This window comes from Pollachius pollachius, assembly GCF_949987615.1.
Source record: "Pollachius pollachius genome assembly, chromosome: 1".
Taxonomy (NCBI): domain Eukaryota; kingdom Metazoa; phylum Chordata; class Actinopteri; order Gadiformes; family Gadidae; genus Pollachius; species Pollachius pollachius.
In genome coordinates, this window is record NC_136934.1 from 2,046,307 (window position 1) to 2,067,769 (window position 21,463).

General features: G+C 50.3%; 2 protein-coding genes across 2 annotated transcripts in view; both read left to right on the plus strand.

The window, feature by feature from the left end:
* The window catches only part of abcb9 (ATP-binding cassette, sub-family B (MDR/TAP), member 9), a 13,203-nt gene extending 8,360 nt beyond the window's left edge, over positions 1-4,843 (plus strand). The window contains exons 10-11 of the mRNA XM_079737544.1: positions 238-374; positions 3,355-4,843. Coding sequence (XP_079593670.1) covers positions 238-374; positions 3,355-3,663 — 446 coding nt within the window. The 3' untranslated portion in view covers positions 3,664-4,843. The remainder of the gene's footprint in view (positions 1-237; positions 375-3,354) is intronic.
* A 296-nt stretch (positions 4,844-5,139) lies between these two features.
* vps37ba (VPS37B subunit of ESCRT-I a) lies at positions 5,140-20,475 on the plus strand. Its single transcript, XM_079739157.1, has 4 exons — positions 5,140-5,299; positions 9,676-9,847; positions 16,304-16,386; positions 17,627-20,475. The coding sequence occupies exons 1-4, from the start codon at positions 5,195-5,197 to the stop codon at positions 18,137-18,139; spliced, it is 873 nt and encodes a 290-aa protein (XP_079595283.1). The 5' UTR covers positions 5,140-5,194; the 3' UTR covers positions 18,140-20,475.
* The last annotated feature ends 988 nt before the right edge of the window (positions 20,476-21,463 follow it).

The window sequence follows — 21,463 nt, forward strand, 5'->3', positions numbered from 1 at the left end:
CCTATAAGCTGTCCCCCTCCTGTTCTAACCAGTTAGTCGTGGTGTGTCCCTCTAAGCTGCCCCCTCCTGTTCTAACCGGTTGGTCGTGGTGGGGGTGCGTCCCTATAAGCTGTCCCCCTCCTGTTCTAACCAGTTAGTCGTGGTGCGTCCCTCTAAGCTGTCCCCCTCCTGTTCCAACCGGTTGGTCGTGGTGGTGGTGCGTCCCTCTAAGCTGTCCCCCTCCTGTTTCCCGTCCAGGGGTTGGAGAGAAGGGGACCCAGCTGTCGGGGGGCCAGAAGCAGCGGGTGGCCATCGCCAGAGCCCTGATCCGCCAGCCCCGCGTCCTGATCCTGGACGAGGCCACCAGCGCCCTGGACGCCGAGAGCGAGCACATCGTAAGATCACACAGCTCCTGCTCCTTTCACCCGTTCACTAAAGAGCGAGCACATCGTAAGATCACACAGCTCCTGCTCCTTTCACCCATTCACTATGTAGTCACGAAGCAGACACGTTATCCACAGCTACCAACCAGGGTTAGGGATAGAGTTGTTCCGATACCGACACCAGTATCAAAAATTCCTCCGATACTTCCTAAAATGCGATACTTCCTAAATGTTTCGGGTATCAGCGAGTGTGCAAGTCTATGCACCCATCTGATACCATCACATGACTCATTTACCACGCAGGCAGAGAACATCACAAACACTACGGTGTTATGCAGCGTTCGTTAATGGTCGGAGGTGGGTAGTCGGGATGGGTAACGCGTCATCTACGACCTACATGCGTTCGAGCTACCAAGTCCGAAAGACATGGGTGCTCACTCTTAACCAGATGATTACAAATGTTTTAGAATGATCTTGTTCTGCAAAAAGTAATTGTCAACAGTAAGTGAACCGACTATAAATTACTGTCATCTTAAGAGAACCCTTTTAATAAGAACAAGGGCTATTAGTAGGTACAATGCTAGATGCTATATCGTTATATACCCGGAATCAGGTGATACTCAAGTTCAGTAATCTGAATTGATATCGGGAAGGAAAGATCATGGTTTTGGAACATCTCTAGTAAGGGATGGGGTGATCTATTTGTGTCTTTACCGGTAATCTCTCCAGGAAGTGCATGGCCCTGACATTCAATCTCAGACCCCTTGTTGCACAGAATGAACTCACCTGGTGAACCTGGTTACGGTTAATCACTACAAGCATGTATGAGCCCTGTGTAGCAGGGAGCGGTGTTATGAGACGTGGTTGTCAGGGTGGGAACGCGACTCAGATGTCAGGGGAACAAAACATGTGAAGCAGCAGGTGTATGATTACAGCCTCACCGGTCTGAAGTCACTTCTCTGAAGCGCTGTCTTGTGTGGATCAGGTCACTAGATGCTTCTGGGTCAAAGCGGTGGGGGGTTGTGTGGGGAACCTTTTTAGTGTTGTATGATTGTGACAGATTCAGTTAGTTTTTGGAGCCTTTGTTCCTGCAGTCAAAGCAAATATTAGTTGTTGTGATTTGGACTAATTCTATGGAGATACTAAGTCTACATAACTACATAACTCACTGTACTATTCCCAGGGTGTTCTCATGTTGTTTAAGGGAACAGACTCACTGAAGAGACAACTGCTTCCTACTGCTGTAGTGAAAAGGCTACATCTAACATGATCTAGCGGTTGTACCGTTGACGTACTTAGTCCTGGGTTCATGTTCTCGATCTGTCCAACGAGGAAAGCGACCTGAGGTGTTGCACACATGGGTTTCCCTGCGAACGTGTGAAGCAATACTTTGATACGAGAACATGGCCAAGTGTGGCAGTTCCTCTTTAAATCACACGCCCGCAGTATTAATACTCTCTGTATGAGCACACCTCACTCCGGAACAGGCAGTCCTTCCTGCATCGTTACATAAGGGAGGCATTCTTTTCTTTGAATCTTTTAAAGAAAGATAGATAGAGAGGGATAGAGATATAGATAGATAATACTTTATTAATTCACCGGAGGAGAAATTCCTTTATTACAGCACAGCAGCAGTGGAAGAAACAGTGCAATAAAAATACTAAGTAGTGCTAAGGAAACCAAAAATAGATGCTAAAGTAATTGATAAAGTAAAGACAAACAGAACAAACAGGGCAAAAAGGGTAACTGTATTGTGTTTAGTTGCAGTGTCATGGTTTCAGATTTCAGAATAAGGGAAGGACGTCTGAAGTTTATGTGAGAAGATAAATGTCATAGAAACTGACCAGAGGTAGAAGCAAGCAATCCTGTCTAACGTAGAACCACTGTGTGTGTGGGGAAGTGTGAGTCTGAGAGAGCTTGTACGTGTGTAAGACAAAGTGTGATGGGTGAGTCCACTCATATTGTTGTGTGCTTGCGTGCATCATCTTTTTTGTATGCATGTATTACAGTCTTTATGCAAAGACCTTGACTTTGTATAAGTGTGTCTGTATGAACGTCCGTGTGTGTGTGTGTGTGTCTGTATGTATTTTTACAATTACAATTTAGCAGACGCTTTTATCCAAAGCGACTTACATCGGTTAATACACACATTAACACACCGACGGCAGAGACGACCATGCAAGGCGACAGCCAGCTCGTCAGGAGCAGTCGGGGTTAAGTGTCTCGCTCAGGGACACATCAACACTCAGCTAGGAGGAGCCGGGGATCGAACCGGCAACCTTTCGGTTACAAGAGAACTCTACCTACTGAGCCGACCCCAAAAAAATATTTGTGTGTTTATGTGTATGTACACTTCTGTGTGTGTATGTACACACGCGTGTGTGTGTATGTACACGTGGTCTGTACGTACACTTGTGTGAGCACCTGCATGTGTATGTGTTTTCCAAAATAAAAGCGCGCCCCTCCCCCCTCACCCTTCTCTTTACTCACCCCTCTCTTTACTCACCCCTCCACCCTCCCCCCTCTCTTTACTCTCCCCTCTCTTTACTCACCCCTCACCCCTCCCCCCTCTCCCCTCCCCCCCTCACCCCTCACCCCTCTCCCCTCTCTTTACTCACCCCTCACCCCTCGCCCCTCTCCCCTCTCCCCTCTCTTTACTCACCCCTCACCCCTCACCCCTCACCCCTCACCCCTCTCCCCTCTCTTTACTCACCCCCCCTCCCCCTCGGCCCTCACCCCTCTCCCCTCTCTTTACTCACCCCCCCTCCCCCTCGGCCCTCACCCCTCTCCCCTCTCTTTACTCACCCCTCACCCCTCGCCCCTCACCCCTCTCCCCTCTCTTTACTCACCCCTCACCCCTCACCCCTCACCCCTCTCCCCTCTCTTTACTCACCCCTCACCCCTCTCCCCTCTCTTGACTCACCCCTCACCCCTCGCCCCTCGCCCCTCTCCCCTCTCTTGACTCACCCCCCTCCCCCTCGGCCCTCCCCAGGTCCAGCAGGCGCTGGGCACGGTGATGCGCGGCCGCACGGTGCTGGTGGTGGCCCACCGCCTCAGCACGGTGGAGCGCGCCCACAACATCCTGGTGCTGGAGGCGGGCGCCGTGGCGGAGCAGGGCAGCCACGCCCAGCTCATGGCCCGCGGCGGGCTCTACCGCCGGCTGGTGCAGCGGCAGCTGCAGGGGGCCGGCGGAGCGGAGGTCCCGACCGCCCCCGGAGGAGGAGGAGGAGGAGGAGGAGGAGGAGAGGAGGAAGAGGACGACAGGCCGGCGTGGAGGGACGGTGGCTGCGGCGGGTTGTAGCGCGCCGCTCTGCTGTGATGCGGTCGCCGTGGCGTCACGGCGCGGTGTCATGGCGACAAGGGATGGGAGGAACCCACTGGTCCGTGACAAGGGATTTCATCCGATCATTTACTTTTACATTTGGGGCATTTAGACGCTTTATCCAAAGCGACTTATCACTTGTCGGCGTGTTGTCATGGCGACAAGTGATGGGATGAACTCGGTTGTCATGGGAGACGCGGGGCCCAGGATGAACTCAGTGCCGCTGGGCAAAGGATGAACTCACTGGCTGACCATGACAAGGGATTTTTATCCTATCACTTGTCGGCGTGTTGCCATGGCGACCAGTGATGGGATGAATGTTATCAATGGTCAACGTGGGGCCCTAGGATGACTTGTTGACCCCCTAATCCCTTTATAGTGGCCACTATGTAGCACACTGTTTATGGAACGAGGGAGGCAGGGAATTATTGCCGGGAATCGACCCAACCTGCTACACGCCACTCGCTCTATCTACCGTGCAGTCTGCTGGGGTGGAGGGAGGGGTGGACAGAAGTTGTGCGCTGCTTCAACGGTGCATTAGTGGGAAAGTGCACTTTGTAGGGAAACCTCAGTTTTCAGACACTATAAAAGGGGCTTGGCCATCGAGAGAACGTTGTTCTTGGAGAGATAGGAAGATGATGTTAGATTTGTGGGGATGTGTACGTTTGCTTTGACTTGAAGGAATCACCAAAGATCTGAGATCTAAAAAGGGGATTTTAGTCGGCCAGTAAATGACGCTGGATTGGCCTGATGCTAGTGACAATGATGCACCATAGTGATGATTGCTGCTGAATGCATGCATTTTTATTTATTATATTGTATTTATATTAATACCTCCACCTCAAAAAAGAGAAATAATTTGCGGGCATTTTAAACATATGCGCTACAGTGAGATAAGATATTTTGACATGAAACAACAACTGCAGCCTTTTTTAACTGAATGAACCCCACTCCCCCACTCGCACACAGGGAGAGGCGGGACCTGGGAGAAGTAGAATTCCCCGTCCCGTCCCCTTCATGTTGAGCGCTTGCTCCTTACAGACGGGTGGTTTGGTAACAAAGGCTGTCGCCGCCACCCAGCAAACGTTTCTCCCTTATCACAGATGATCAGGTCTACCAGAACCCAAGTCTAGCCTTGCGATTTGATTGTGGAGATTAATGTAAATGAGTGAATAATACTATTTAAATAATAAAGATTCGATAAGCTTTGTTCGTATTCGACTCTTCATTGCAATGGACGGCAAAAAACAAGAGAACACGTTGAAAAAAAATACTCCCGAGACGGAATGCATTCACCTCATAACTTTAACCATGGAGCGCATTCCTGTCTGCCTATGTGCGCGGCTGCGCGCACGAGTCCATATGCGTGACGTCAGGGCCCCAAACAGCCCTCCTCCAATCCGGAGCTCGGAGGAGCTTCCGGTAGAGGAAGCTGGGTCAGCTGTCACTGTCGGGAGGACGTGAAGGGGAGCAGTCGACGGAGGAGCCAGCGCCGCGCCACGGCCTCACCATGACCACTTTCACCCCCGAACTCAGCGCCTACACGATGACCCAGCTCAACGAGCTGCTGGAGGACGACGAGAAGCTCAGCAACATAGTGCAGGAAATGGACGAGGTACGAGCTTTGTGTGTGTGTGCGCGCCCGTGTGTGTGTGTGTGTGTGTGTCTCTCACCCTTTGTTGTGTTTTCCTGACGCTCTCCAGGAGCTCCTCCGCGCATTGAACCATTAGTAGGCCTGGAGTACATTTGTTAGTTATTTTGTTCTTAACTCCACGCCGTCGCTTGCAACATTGTAACGAGAAGGGGAAGAAATAAGCAAAGCCCTTATCTCAAGTTACCAGCCCTTACTTCTCTGTAGTCTGCGACATTTTGTCCCTCAGGAGTTCAGCTCCACATAAACTACATTAACTCTTGAATCCATCGACTCGTGTTTTGTAAAAGCCTAGTTCTAGGAGGTTGACTGGGGAGCTTCACGGTCAGGTCCTCCAGACTACTGTTGGTTTAACTTAACCTTCCCCCCCCCCCCCCCCCCCCCCACGCTAGGCCTTTTGTTTGGCCTCTTTTAAATTATGTGTTTTTAACTTTTAAAACGTGTCTCCTGGATGCACTCCTTGTGTGTGGTCTGTAATACATCCCGTGTATGTGGTGCGTACTGTACTTGATCGCCATGCACCTGTTTAGTAACTGGAGTCAGAACGTGAACTGATGAAATTCCTTTATTTGTGCGAAATGGTTTCGACCACAACATCATGTGGATTTTCCGCCTGCACCCATCGGGTATATAAGCAGTATATACAGACTCATGTGTGCAGGGTTAGGTATCTTTTCCCGTAATCTGTACCCATGGAGATGGGTCTCCTGTTATCAGCTCTCTGTCCTTGGTGGAAGGAGGGATTTCTTTCCACCGTGCCAATAAACCAGTCACTGCTTGTTCTCCATCACAGGCTGTAAAGCAATTCCTTAAAGAGACACGGGTTCTACATTAAAGCCCTGCCTGACAGTTTTGTTTTTTTGATAGCTTTAGTTCTCTCTAACTTTCCGATAAAAGCGGAACATCAGCGCACTTCTACTTGTGGCTTTTAAAATCGGGCTGATGCAGGCTTGTGGTTTTGGTTGCCTCGCAGCAGAAACGAGAAGTTGCCGTCTCTCCTCTAGGGGTTTGAATCGAGCCTCAGCGGCCGCTTAATCATTTGTATCCTAGGACAACATTTTGCATACAGCAACACAACCAGCGATGGGAGTTGCCTTAGAACATCGACGTGTGTGTGTGTGACTGTGTTAGACTGCACATATAAGGCTGTAATAGCACTGATATTCACACATTAATGCTGCAGATATTTGTATAGTTTGTTTGTGCGGGTACAGGGTGTTGTGGGTGCTTCCCAACCCGGTGTTGTGTGGATGCAACGTGTCAGACGCCCTCTATTGTCCACGGCTCCTTCTGTTTGAGCGCTTCGCTCTTGGTGGCAGGACTTCTGGTTCACCATCGTAACATCGCAGGAGAGGGGTTTAGCTCTGAGTAGAGTGATTTATGTTTACAATCTTGAGTGCTTTGGTTGACTGTGAACATATCAATAACACTGTAACTAAATCACTTTTAATTGTCTTCCATCAAGCATGAAGCAGCTGTCTTCCCTCCTCTATAAAAGGCTGCTTAAGATAACAATAATATACTAATTATTATATACCAATTATCATATGTAGACTGAACATTTTGGTAAGCGGGAGGGATTTGTTGATGGCATGACGCAGCGTTTTCAGGTGTTGTTTGGGGCTTGGGAGCACCTCTCTCTGGGAGGTGTAGCGCCCGGCGATATCTCCATCATACCCAAACACGTGAACACGGTGGCACAATGGCCCTCGTCCGAGTCACCGGCTGAAACCAGAGAGGCCTGTGAGCGGCCGGCAGGAACGCCGATCCCGTCTTCAGATACCGACACAAGCGGCCCATTCAGAGCGGCCTGGTGTCGCTGATCAAAACAAACCGGGAATATGGAGACAAACAGACAAATGCAGAGTTCTCTTTGAAGGAATGTAGGCACCGCAGCGTCATCTCTGGGAAGCCAGGCTGCTACTTTAAGACAAGTTATGTCATGATTTATGACGGCGTGTGCTGTAAGGTGGAGTGGCAGAAGAGACAATTTGGCAGTGGCCATTGTCTTTTTAACTACCATGTGCTTGCTTATTAGTTTCTTTTCTAGCCGGGGGTTTAGTGGCGTTGGTAGACATGGGGAGGTCTGATCTCAGGACATTCCTTTCCACCGCCCGACCCACATTCAGCCCCATTTCTAGAGTTTTTAGATGTGAGGTCCACGCTTTTTGTCGCCACTGGGATCCCACCCTGATGCCTCTTGATGTTTTGGTGTCTTGCTCCAGAGCACTGTGGCGGTTGCACGGTGGGAATCTCATCTGGGACTGGGTCTGGAGCATCTTTCTGCCATGTGGCGCCCCACGCTGAACTGAATTCAGTCGTGCCTCGGTTTCCGTTGTAAACTAATGAACGAGGTGGTTATGGTTAGCACACAGGAAGCATAGGAACTATTAAAACAGTAAGCCATCTCAGGGTGTTGCTCGTTGAAGCTGTTGTGCGAACTGTGTGTGTGTGTGTGCGTTGTTGTTTCTGTGGCTGCTGGTCTAGGGAGTGAGCGACTGGTGAACATCCCCACCCTGCACCGGGTAAACAGCGAGGGGTTGACTCTGTCAGAACACGCCTGAGCAGCCAGTGTTCTCTAAAGGCCTGTCTGTTCCCAGACCGTCACATTACTGAACGGGTAACGCACTCCTCACAGACGGTAGGTTGTTCTCACTGGTGCAGTGGCGCTGTGCTCATGTTAAGGCCATCCGTTGTCAATTATTGTCCACCTCCTTTCGAATCAAGACTGCGTCTGTTTTTGGGTTCTTTGTGTCGACGAGGGCGGCGGCGCCGCTGTATTTATAGAGCGGCGCTACTGTATTGTTGCCCATAACCTCCATCGCTGTTACGTACACGTTAAAACCAGTTTGGTGGGACGCTGTCACATGAATTGAATGAACACTGTTTCTGACAATCGTCGCAGCGCTTCATTGCCAGACTGCTGCTGTGGAGCGTGACAAAGAGACGATATTGAAGGGCAAGATGTTGAGGCTGATTTACGGCAATGAAGTTGGCCTTACGTTTACATTTACTCGTTGGCTCACTGCTAAATGACAATACCACAATGCTGATCACCAGGTTGGGGACAGCTTGTTATTATTTATATTGAATGTTATAATAAATTACATCCCTGCATGATCTGAAATGACCAGGAGATTAGCCTCGTTCCTCAGCCGTGAAGCTGAGGTTAATGGGGGAAGATGGGTGAGGGGAGAGGGGTGAGTAAAGAGAGGGGTGAAGGGTGAGTAAAGAGAGGGGAGAGGGGTGAGTAAAGAGAGGGGTGAGTAAAGAGAGGGGAGAGGGGTGAGTAAAGAGGGGTGAGGGGAGAGGGGAGAGGGGTGAGTAAAGAGAGGGGTGAGGGGTGAGTAAAGAGAGGGGAGAGGGGAGAGGGGTGAGTAAAGAGAGGGGTGAGGGGTGAGTAAAGAGAGGGGTGAGTAAAGAGAGGGGTGAGGGGTGAGTAAAGAGAGGGGTGAGTAAAGAGAGGGGAGAGGGGTGAGTAAAGAGGGGTGAGGGGAGAGGGGAGAGGGGAGAGGGGTGAGTAAAGAGAGGGGGGGAGGGGTGAGGGGTGATTAAAGAGAGGGGGAGGGGTGAGGGGCGGGGGGGGAGGGGGAGGGGAGGAGAGGGGTGAGTAAAGAGAGGGGTGGGGGGGGAGGGGTAGGGGCGGGGGGGGGAGGGGAGAGGGGTGAGTAAAGAGAGGGGAGAGGGGCGAGGGGGGGAGGAGGGGGAGGGGATTCATGTACAAAACCGCTGGAGGCCATTTTGTAGCCCTTTGATTTAATTTGTTTTTAAATTTGGATAATGACCAAGAACTGAACGATTCTCAAGGGCTACAGTTTCTCACTTGTTCGTTTTACTGGTGCCAATCCCTGCCATGAGAAAACCTGGACAAAACGACGGCGAGGTGTCCCAATCTGGTGTCTCCACCACATTTACACTTAGACGCTTTGATCCAAAGTGCAGGTGGATTCAGAGACTGTTCACCAAGGACAGGTCAGTTCAGGCACCCAGTGCGCCTTGGGCGGCATGAGGCTCAGGAGGTAGAGCGGGTTGGCCGGTACCCGGAAGGTTGCTGGTTCGATCCCCGGCTCCTGCTAGCTGAGTGTCGAGGTGTCTCTGAGCGAGACGCCTCCCCCTGACTGCTCCTGACGAGCTGGCTGTCGCCTTGCATGGTCGACCCCATGGCCGTCGGTGTGTGTATGAATGGGTGAATGCTTGGCAGTATTGTAAAGCGCTTTGAGTGGCCGCTGGTTAGAAAAGCGCTGTATCAATGCGGTCCATTTACTATTTACCACGTACCTTGCGATCTAAGGCAGGACTGTTCAGCTGTTACCCCCTCTCCTTCTGTGCTTGTTCCTCAGATGCAGGGCGTCCAGCAGAGCAAAGACACCACACTGGCCAGCAACCGGAACCTGGCAGAGCTGAACCTGGCCCTGCAGCCTCAGCTGGAGCAGAGGAAGGAGAAGCTGTCCTCACACTACAGCTCCCTGCAGGAGAGCTTCGAGACCTACCAGTTCCGCAAGTCCACCCTAGGTAGGCCAACGCTCGACTAAAGCTCTGTTGGAAAACCGCAAAAGAAAACATCTGAACCTGTGTTGACACTCATACTTATACTCATATATACGCTTATAAACATTGCTCCCTATTTTACTGCAACTCCAATTGTTCATAAAAAACACGTTTTGTGAATAGTTTTATTTGTTTTGATTGACTCACTATGTTTGGGACAGGCTTGGTGGGAAAATGCCTTTTTTAGCCAGAGGCTGGGAGAGAGAGAGAGGGTGTTGCATAGCAGCAAACCAGAGCTCCAATTAGTTTGACCTAAAAACAATCAGAAGGGCCAAGTGTGTGTTCTACGACTAACAAACAAACCCAAGCGAACATGTGCACAAAATTATTAGACTAAACTGAAGACTAAACTCGAACCAAGTGGCAGATCACTAAACCTTCTAGACAAAACAAAACTGTGCCCTCGTTCCAACCAAAAGCCTTGATTGTCACATGCTGTGTTGTGTGTTTGACTGGGAAGTTTCCAACCACTAATCATGACTAGTGAAACATTGCTCAACGTTATCTCATCCTCATGTGTCGGTCTCTTTCTCCTGTTGTTTGTTCTGTCATGCAGACCGGTTCCTCCACTTTCTGGGTTCCCTGTTAAACTGATCGCCCAGCTGTTGATGACTAACTGTGTGTGTGTGTCTATAATATGTGTGTTTGTGTCTATAATGAGTGTGTGTGTCCTTAATTACATAATTGTTGCCCAGCCTCTCAGTTAAAATGTAACTCACAACTAATGCTGTATGAGTCTTTATGCTGTTCAACTGATTAAGAAGAAAGTTTCCCTTTGCTTTCTTCTTGTGGCACCAATCTAAGTTTAGGGTCTCTTGAAGACCCTCTCTCTCTCTCTCTCTCTCTCTCTCTCTCTCTCTTCTCTCTCTCTCTCTCTCTCTCTCTCTCTCTCTCTCTCTCTCTCTCTCTCTCTCTCTCTCTCTCTCTCTCTCTCTCTCTCTCTCTCTCTCTCTCTCTCTCTCTCTCTCTCTCTCTCTCTCTCCACCTCATCTCGTATTTGACTCTCAATCTACTATACACTTTTTGTATTCCTTAATGTTGGCTTCAAAGTTTTTTTTTTAGTTGATCCCAACTTTTTAGATGTAGTCAGCCCTTCATAAAGCACTTTAACATCACAATGAACTGACAAAAGAAAGATGATTTTCCTTGTATGGGCACTTCCCTAGAACAGGCTATGTTACTCTATGAAAGTTTATCATCCAGGTGTCAAATATTAAAACAGCCAGCCAAACAAACCTCTTGTTCCGTACATGTGAGGTATTTATTACAGAATTTTACAGAAAATAGGTCAATAGCTCAGCGTACCGTACCGAAGCCGTTTTATGTTTCCAGTTTAGAACGTGAGAACAAACCTGTTGTGTAAATATTGTAACCATAATGACTGTTATGGGTATCTATTATCGTGGGCTTGTGTCTCTCTGGTGTGGCCATATTTTTATGGCTATTTTTATTTGAATAACAACCTTTATTTAACCAGGTGAATCGTTAACGTGGCTCTGTGCATTTTTGTGCAGAAGGAAAGCAGGTATGCTAGCTAGTGAACTATTAACAGAGAAACGGAGAGAGGGAGGCAGGGAGAGACGAGGCATAGTGGAGGGTAGACGTTGGACTTGGAGAAGGGTGGCGGAGCACCCTGCACCCCGCCATCCATGTTTTAATTGTAGCTATTTATGCCCTCTTCTGGGGTCCCACTGTCTGTCTTCAGGGAGCTGGTGGTAGTGAGTTGATCCGTGCTATTTTTAACATGCAGTTTGTTTTTAAAGGCAGCGTAGGCCAGATAAGACTTTATCTGCAAAGAGATTGAAGTCTGGTGACTACTTGTGCAGACATTTTCTAAATATACATAGAATTAATAAATAAATATACAAATAATATAACTAGCACACAATGGGGAGTGGAGCCTGATCAATTATCGCTTGTGTTTGTGTATTTGTCCGGCTGAATACAAGTAAAATGTACACTTCTAGTTGAGTATATAAATGTGACCTTTCCAAAATACACAATCACACCCCATGCTGTGAGCCGAGACACCTTGCTTACATATTTACCCACACGAGGCCGACGTGTTGCAAAGAGCCGTACAATAATTAGGGGTGTCAGCGTGTTACGATGCTTACACCACTAAAGTTCAACTTCACACACGCATCCAGCCGGTGTTTGTGGTCTTCTTTTGACTGGAGCGATGGCTTTTGTCAAATGTAGGCTACCCCCCCCTCCCTCCCTCCTCCATGCCCCTATCTGCTGCCCTAGTTGTAGAGCGGCTGTGAGCGGGGACGTACGTAGTTGCAGCTGGAGCAGGGGTGACCTTCTGATGGGATGACGGGCTGACCGCCTTGGCCCGCCACGTAGGGCCGCTCCATAATGAAGAAAAAAAATCCCCACTATTTTGGTCAATAGTTTCAAAAGTTCCAAAGTTTGAACCAATCGCTAACGTTTGGCCGGGAATCACGTTGCGCGCAGGCTGTAAACAAACCAATCACCGTGTGTGAAGATGTGATCTGATTAGACGCAGAAAATTGAGATGGAGAAAACCCACTGACATACCGCAGTCACAGACAGTACCGAAGGGAAATTCAAATTGAGCGGAAGCACTTAGGCGGGCGGAGCCAGGCTACATTTATTCAGCATTTCTCTCCAAAAAGCACTTTGTCACTGAGAGCTTTGAAATTTCCCCTTTAAAAAAAGAAAGAAAATAATGTACAAATGTGTATCCAGGTGTTTCATTTAATCATTAATTAAACATTTTAATGAATAAAACAAACATACTTAAAAACAATAAATCAATAAAAAAATAAATAAATAAAGGTTTCAACTCGTTTGAATATGCATTTGGAGATCGACCCAAAACCTAAATCGCGATGAAAATTCGATTAATTGCACAGACCTGCTGCCTCGTGTAGCAGGGTTCAACTGTGTACGTCCTTTCTGCTGTATGGCCCGTGTACTCCACACTCCCATACCGACCCCTTGAACCTTCCGGCATGTGTTCTTTACCCCAGTCTATATAACGCTGGCATCGCGTTAGGGAGAGATATTATCTTTTCCACAGGGCACTAATCTCCCTGTTGTGATCTGATTAGGCTGTTGGCCACACAGTGGAACAGGGGTTCAAGGTCTCTAATACTATTATTGAAATTGCTAATGATACCGATGCAAAAGTTCCCGATGATGGGTAGCTTGCAGACGGCGGCTTACTTGACGTTTGGCTACTAGCTCTTTGGACGGCGGTTAGCTTGACGTTTGGCTACTAGCTCTTTGGACGGCGGCTAGCTTGACGTTTGGCTACTAGCTCTTTGGACGGCGGCTAGCTTGACGTTTGGCTACTTGCTCTTTGGACGACGGCTAGCTTGACGTTTGGCTACTAGCTCTTTGGACGGCGGCTAGCTTGACGTTTGGCTACTAGCTCTTTGGACGGCGGCTAGCGTTACGGGTGGACACAGCTTTAACATGGCGAGAGCTAGGATTAGTGATGGTAGCCAGAATAAGGATATTATTGGAGGCAGCGGGACAGATGGCGTTACGCCACTGAAACCAGCGGTACCACTGGAGCTTGGGTTGCAGGCATTGGCCGTATTCGATGGCGATTGATCGAAAGTGGCAATATTATTGACGATGCTTATGTTACTGACTTCTTTGTCATTATCATTATTAGTTGACTGCAGGTCTTGCGCCCTCTCGCGGTTGGTCAGCACAGCAGTACGTCACCAGTGGAGTCCGAGGGATGGTAGGGTAGACCCGGCCCCCGGTCCCACACCGAGGACGGGAGCCCACACTGGGGCTTTGTTGCGGGGTGTCCCCCATTTTCCTCGCTCGGAAGAGTAAGGGCCACACATAGACACACGCACGCACACACACATTCTTCAAGGACCCCAATGTGGATCCGTTTCCAAAAAGAGCGGTCTTGTGATCCATGAGCAGAGAATGGTGCGTGTTCTCTGCTCCGGGCTGGAGGGGTGTGATCTTTAGCCAGGGATTAGTTTTGGGAGTCTTTGTCTGGGTTGTGTGTGTGTGTGTGTGTGTGTGTGTGTGTGTGTCTGCCACTCCACTGCCTGTGTGACTCAACACAGGCGTTGAATAAAGAGCAATGGACTTCAGAGCCGCCATCTCCCCTCCCTTCCTCAAGTTCTCCTCACTGTGTGTGTGTGGGACTTTGAACGACACAGATCCGCCCATCGTTACCACGGTGACCATGAGGCAGTTGAATTGCTCCACCATGTTAGACTAATTATAATTTTTTTGTGTGGCATTGTCTATTCTCTACTTGTGAACAATGAAACACATCCAAGGTGAGCTCTTATTTGAAGGAAAATCATCGTTTTGCAATCACAAATGATTTGACCTATCTAATATTCACAATGGGGGGAAAAAAAGTATATGAAGATCTGATCATGGCCGACCTAATCTAATCCGATCTGTTCTTCTACATGACTAATGAACGAAGCCCTTCTCTGCTGTTGCATAAATAGCCCATCTGTCTCGCTCTGTCACCAGGAAACCCGCATATCAGCACAAGTTATTCTACGTGTGGGGTTTTCCAGCAGAGCTAGAGTGTCTCTATCAGTCCGGCCAAACCCATCTGTGAGGCCTGATCCAGGCGGCCCTGACGTCACTGCGCAGAGGACAGCGGGCTCGCTAGATTAAGCCTCTCTTTTATCTGACCGCGCTACAGACCACTAGCTTCCTGGCTACAGGGCTACCTGCTCCTTCTCGACTCGGGCTGCGTCTCCTACGTTTACATTAAGGGCATTCAGCAGACGCTTTTATCCAAAGCGACTTACAACATTTGTACATTTGGCCGAAGGAAAAGAAGCAATATATCGCTGTCGGTACAGTAAGGATGTTCATAGTACCATGTGCAGTCACTAAGAATCGCTAGGTTAACCCATTCCCCGTATACAACAAAGATAGCCAGGATAAGTTGTTACACAACGCTAAGAACTATTTTTAAGTGCAAGGACGTACAACATACAATAAGTGCGTACATTAAGCGACAGGACCCAACATACAATAAGTGTGTGTGTGGGGGGGGGGGGGGAGGCTATGCAGATTCTAGGTGAACTAGTCTCCTTCAATGTCTCCCTGTTTTCTCCCTCTGCCTTCTGTGTGACCCTCCTGTCGGCTTTTTACTTTCAGCCTTCATCTAACCAGACAGGTTTTTAGTAACGGAGGCAGAAACTGTCTGATCTTCCGAAAAACGGGACACGGTTACACAATCAAAGTCTGGCCGCATAAATACTGGCTCAGTAGAGCCTTTCTCAGGGGGTATTATTGATTATCTCCAGTAGGAGATGGCTCTTCATTGATCTCTTGATGGGAGCTGTGACGGGGCTGCAGAAGGACGGACTGAGTGGATTAAATGTGCATCCCAAGATCCAAATGTCGTGAGTCTGTGTCTATCCTCATATGAACTATTTGGCCCCGTTTGGTTTCTGTAAATAATTTGCACTATTTGTGTCGTTTCTCAAACGTGGGACGTAGACTCTTGAGTGTGTGGGTTCTGGATCTGCTAGAACTTGGGTGAATCCCCACGGTGATGTGTGAATTCAGCCATTAGATGCGTCTGCATACCTCTCCAGTAGCCCTTTTATCTCTGCTGAATCCCAAACGCAGCTCTGGTTGGTTTATCAATACAAACTAAACCCTCAAGGCCCTTTCCAGGGAGAGTCCTCGCTTGGTTCATTCCACACGGCAAACACGCCTCAGCGAACAGACCTCCTTTGTGACTGCTGCTCAAAGCTACTGCACACTTTGGATAGACACCCTGCGTCAGGATGGGCGACAAGTGAGGCTTCAACAAGTGTTCAGCAACAGGCACAGCTTTCTTTCAGTCGCACGCCATGACGGAACATTCAGAAAAGCAGAACCGTCGTGCCACACCTCCCAATGTTTGTATTAGTATGTTGAAATGAACAGATTACTTTTGTCTTTTGTCTTACAGAGAAATGTTCCTGTACCTTTTTTTTTTTTTTTTTTTTCCTTCCCGATTCCTAAACTTGAGTGTTGGCCGATACTAATTATATACCGATACACAAATCTAGCATTGTAACTAAGAATACGATTAGGGTTAGGACTCGTTCATATTGAATGGATCTCTTACGTTGACAGACATGTATAGAAGTTGAGCGTTGATGCGTCAAGGTTTTTAGGACTTGGTTACTCCAACGCACGTTAGGTCGGAGATGTTTATTATTCCGACTTTCCAACTCAGATTGTTAACAAACGCAGCAGAACACCGTAGTGTTTGTGATGTTCTCTGTCTGTGTAGTAAATGAGTAACGTGATGGTATCGGATCGGCGCAAAGACTTGCGTACTCTCCAATACCCGATGCATTTTAGGCAGTATCTGAGAAATTTCCGATACTGATATCGGTATCTCAAGCACTACGTTAACATGGCTGCTCTCCTCCTTGACCTCCTCAGACCACACCTCTGGAAACACGTCCCTGGACACCCTGCTGGCGCTGCTTCAGGCCGAGGGAGCCAAGATCGAAGAAGAGACGGAGGTAAGCAGGCCCTCCTGGCCTCCAGCCTGGAGCCTGGCCTGGAGCCTGGCTTCCAGCCTGGAGCCTGGCCTCCAGCCTGCAGCCTGGCCCGCGGTGTCTCAGCGGCTCATCTGGTGCCGCCATCGCTAAGACGCTAGTCTCGGCGGCAAAGGTTGCACACCATTCCCGCCATGGTGCTTCCATGGCCACCGAGGACTCATTATTCCTGTGTTAATGAGTCTTCTTGTTCATCACAACAACATGACCTCTCCATCTCTGTCTCCTTCCATCCCCCCTCCCTCCCTCCCTCCTTTCCTCTTTCTCCCTCCCTCTCTCCATGTTTCTCATTCTCTCTGTCTACATCTTTCTCTCTCCATGTTTCTTCTGACTTTCTATCCTGTGCTCTCACTCGCTCTCTCCCGGTCTCTCCTGCTCTCTCCATCAAATCGTCTCTCTCTCGAATGTCTCTCCTCCTGACCCTCTCCTCCTGACCCTCTCCCTCTGACCCTCTCCCTCTGACCCTCTCCTCCTGACCCTCTCCTCCTGACCCTCTCCTCCTGACCCTCTCCTCCTGACCCTCTCCTCCTGACCCTCTCCCTCTGACCCTCTCCCTCTGACCCTCTCCTCCTGACCCTCTCCCTCTGACCCTCTCCTCCTGACCCGCTCCTCCTGACCTTCTCCTCCTGACCCTCTCCTCCTGACCCTCTCCTCCTGACCCTCTCTTCCTGACCCTCTCCCTCTGACCCTCTCCCTCTGACCCTCTCCTCCTGACCCTCTCCCTCTGACCCTCTCCTCCTGACCCTCTCCCTCTGACCCTCTCCTCCTGACCCTCTCCCTCTGACCCTCTCCCTCTGACCCTCTCCTCCTGACCCTCTCCTCCTGACCCTCTCCCTCTGACCCTCTCCCTCTGACCCTCTCCTCCTGACCCTCTCCCTCTGACCCTCTCCCTCTGACCCTCTCCCTCTGACCCTCTCCTCCTGACCCTCTCCCTCTGACCCTCTCCCTCTGACCCTCTCCCTCTGACCCTCTCCCTCTGACCCTCTCCTCCTGACCCTCTCCTCCTGACCCTCTCCCTCTGACCATCTCCCTCTGACCCTCTCCCTCTGACCCTCTCCTCCTTACCCTCTCCCTCTGACCCTCTCCCTCTGACCCTCTCCTCCTGACCCTCTCCCTCTGACCCTCTCCTCCTGACCCTCTCCTCCTTTCCCTCTCCTTCCCGCGCCTTCTAACCCTCCCCTCCTGTCGTCTCGTGTTTCGGCAGAACATGGCGGACTCCTTCCTGGACGGCGACGTCACCCTGGACACCTTCATCGACGCCTACCAGAGCAACAGGAAGCTGGCCCACCTGCGGCGCGTCAAGATCGAGAAGCTGCAGGAGATGGTGCTCACCGGCCAGCGGCTGCCCCAGGCGCCGGCCGCCAGCTCTGCCCTGTCGTCGGGGGCCATGCCCATGGCCCTCCAGAACGAGGCCTCCGCCAGCACCCGCTCCCCCATGGCCCAGCCCCGGAGGAAACCCCCCCAGACCCCGCAGCATCCGCCCACCAGCGCCGGGTCGGCTTCGCCCACGACCGCCGCCCCGCCCGCCCAGCCTTCCGTCTTCTACGCCGCCCCGCCCTACCCCCCCATCCCGCCCCGCTCCGGCCAGCAGTTCCCCAACATCCCCGCCGGCTACCCCAGCCCCTACCTGTCCCAGTACCCGGCCCAGTACGCGCCCGCCCTGCCCCAGAGGCCTCAGGGCCGCCTGGCCCACCAGCCTGGCTTCATCATGCAGTAAGGGCCCCGCGGGCGGGGGGCCTCGGGTCAGCCAGGCAGAGCCCTCCCCCTGTACCCCTCTGGGATTAGTTTCTTGTGTTGCTCCGTGCCTCCTCGCACGAACCCCGCGGCACACAGACGCTGAGAAGACAAACCCACGGAGCGGGACGCCGTGCCGCGGCGCCTCTAAAATAACCTGTTCGTTTTCGCTGTGGGTTCTTTTTGTCTGTGCACTCCAGTCCCGGACACTCCCGCCACGTCGCGGGTGGAAAACTACAACTCCCAGCGAAGAGAAGCCCACGCGACTGGCCGGCATCCCCCCCCCCCCCCCCCCCCCCCCCCTGCGGTGATTAAGGGCTTGTAGGCTGAGATTTGGAAACGAGAGGCCAGACCACCGGCCCCCGGCCCCCCAACACTCAAGAGCCGTCTCCTCCTCTGCACCTTTTTGTCCTCCTACGGTGGCCTCGGGCCCGGCCGCCCCGCGAGGTCACTAGTTTATCCCCGGCGTCTCCTTTCCTACCCGGGGACGGGGCGCTGTGCGGAGGACTAACGTCGTTGTTATTATGCAGCGGTTGAACAGCGCCTCGCTAGTTGGCCGGTGTTTCACATGCAAGCAGAGAGACCTGACATACTGTGTGACTTCTAGGTCCTCGCTCATTCCCAAGGATACACTCAGAAAAATACCAATCCATAGGGTACATAGGAATATTTATCTCATTTAAGCGCTATTATAATGTGTGTACTAATGGTGTTTTGTTAATCACTGGTATAGACTGAATATCATTGTTTAGGTGCAGCGCCTTCTTCAAAGTACAGACAGGGCGGTACGTTAAGGGGAACGCATTTCACCGCGGTTGGAGTAGAGGGCCTTACGGCGGTATGATGATCTCACGTCGAGTTTATTTTAACCAGAAAATCCCTAAATGAAGGATTTGGGTATAGCCATAGAGAGCATCTCCCCCAGTGTGTGTGATGCAAAACCTGAGCTGAGTGGGTGTTTAAAACCTCCGTCTGCGAAGTGTGAAGTTCTGCCAACGTTAGTAAGACCATCTGAATTAGGAACTTGTCGGCAGAGCACAGGCTTATGTCCGTGGCCGAATATGCATTGTTTGATTTTCAGAAGTGGTGGTTATTCTGTGCCATGTCTGTCCATAAGGAGACCATCCACAGGGGGCTTAATAACTGCTGTTCTTAACACAACGAGATCAATTGAGTTTAATAATGCTCCAAGTGACACACACACACATATGCGCACACACGCTGTTCAAGAACCAAGAGTGCCTACTTGAACTGATGTTGTTGATTATAATCTCGAGGAGAACCGGCATTTATAGCTGAATACACTTCTTGGTTCTCCCATATGCTGGTCTCTGACCTCAGGACCCAACGTCATCTGGCACTGCTAGCAGAAGTGCTCTTAGACCTAGCGCCCCCCTTTCCCCAACCCAACACCAGAGAACAGTACCTGGCATGGCACTGTCTCTCTCTCACGCTCTGCCTCTCTCTATCTCTTTGTCCCTCCCTCTTTCACTATCACTGTCTCACTCTCTGTTCCTCTGTCTTTATCCATCACTCACTGTCTCTTTATTGCTCTCTCTCACTCTGTCCCTATCAATCACTCCATCTGTCAATCACTGTCCCTATCTATCACTTTGTCTCTCTCTATCCCTCTCGGTCTGTCTCCGTCTTTCTGTTTCTCTCTTTCGTGCCATCTTTCCGTCTCCCTCTCCGTCTCTATCTCCTCCTCGCTTTACCTCCCTCCCTCCATATCATTCCCTCCACCTCTCCGCGTCTCTCTCTCTCTCTCTCTCTCTCTCACTGTCAGAGTATCGGAGTTGACCCTCGCTGACGCAGCGTGTGCCGGAGCAACATGGTGGCCGGCTGCGTGTCCAGCAATGGTCACGGTACGCTAACCTCCTCTCTGCTTCGTACGGAGACTCTGTGTGTAGCGGCACCCTTGTGTATCGTCTTCAGAGTCGGGAGGAAACAGAGATGATGATATTCTGTAGTGTGGCTGGGAGTGTGTCATATCGACCAGGACTGGAACAGGAATACTTTGAGTTGTCGCTTGCGAGCGTTTGCAGAAATGATAGATGCTACGGTAAAAATGTTTCAAGGAACCAGCATTTCTAACAACTAACATTAATAATTGTTGTGTGCATGGCCTTTGCTGTTTTAATTGTGAAGATCCCTCTTTGAGTAGTTATTGTTCATTTTTATTTGTGTTGGTATCTTCGTCTTGATCGTCTTGTATCCATAGTTTTTATTATTATGTGGTTGGTGAACCTGTCATTCTGTTTATGTAGGTATTTACTTTCAAGGATATTTTAAAATTCAATAAATCATGTTTTTGGTATACATTATTTCAACCTTTTTATATTCCCTGAGAATACACATACAAACACACACATGATCTCACAAAAGCCACAAATCGCTTATTTTGCAGATCGCTTAAAAGTTAAGGTTAATCGTCTGCCTGGTGAAGCAGTGGTTAGAGATGGAACCAGCTCCACCTAGCGTCCACCCAGAGTTACTGTAACCTGTTAAAAACCTGTCAAAAAATAACACTGATTTATTTCACGTGTGTGTGTATTGTGTTCCCCCATAATCAACTATAACTGATAACCAGTCTGTATTAGCAATCATCGATCCGGTAAACCCATTACGCCCCCCCAAATCGGTGTCAGGTTTCCATGGCTACGTCACAGCGGAGCCTCCATGCAGTGTTGCCAGATTGGGACCGATGCAGTGTTGCCAGATTGGGACCGATTTCCCGCCCGATCTGGCAACTGGTTGCCCAATCTGGCAACACTGCCTCCATGTTATAGGAAACCCCGGCTGCGCGTGCGCGGTCAGATTAGCCCGTTAATCCCGGGGGCTCGCGGCGAGGAGGAAGACCAGCGGCAGCATCATCCTGATCATCATCATCGTCACCACGCCAGCCCTCCATCGTCGGGCTCACATGAGGAGGAAGGGCGGCAGTGAGGCGGTCGTAGTTCATCACAGCTCTCTGTTTTTAACCACTGGTCTGTGGTGTTAGCATGCTAGGCTAACCTAGCCACCGGGCTAACTAGCTGAAACGGAGAAATCCGATTAGCGGCGGCTAACGGGCTGTAATACCCCGGGGCGACGGGCTACACTTTGGACCTTTTTGTATCCGTCTCCTTTTATTTGATTTGTGTGCCTTGGTTTCTGGAGTCACGTTGTCGTGAGCCGAGAAGCTAACGGGCTGTCAGTGTCTCCGTAGCATAGCACCCGTCTGCCAGGCTGCTGCTGAGGGTCGGGAGGGCGAAGTGTCGGAGCTGTAGTCTCCCCAGAGACCTCCGAGATCCCAGAGACCTCCGAG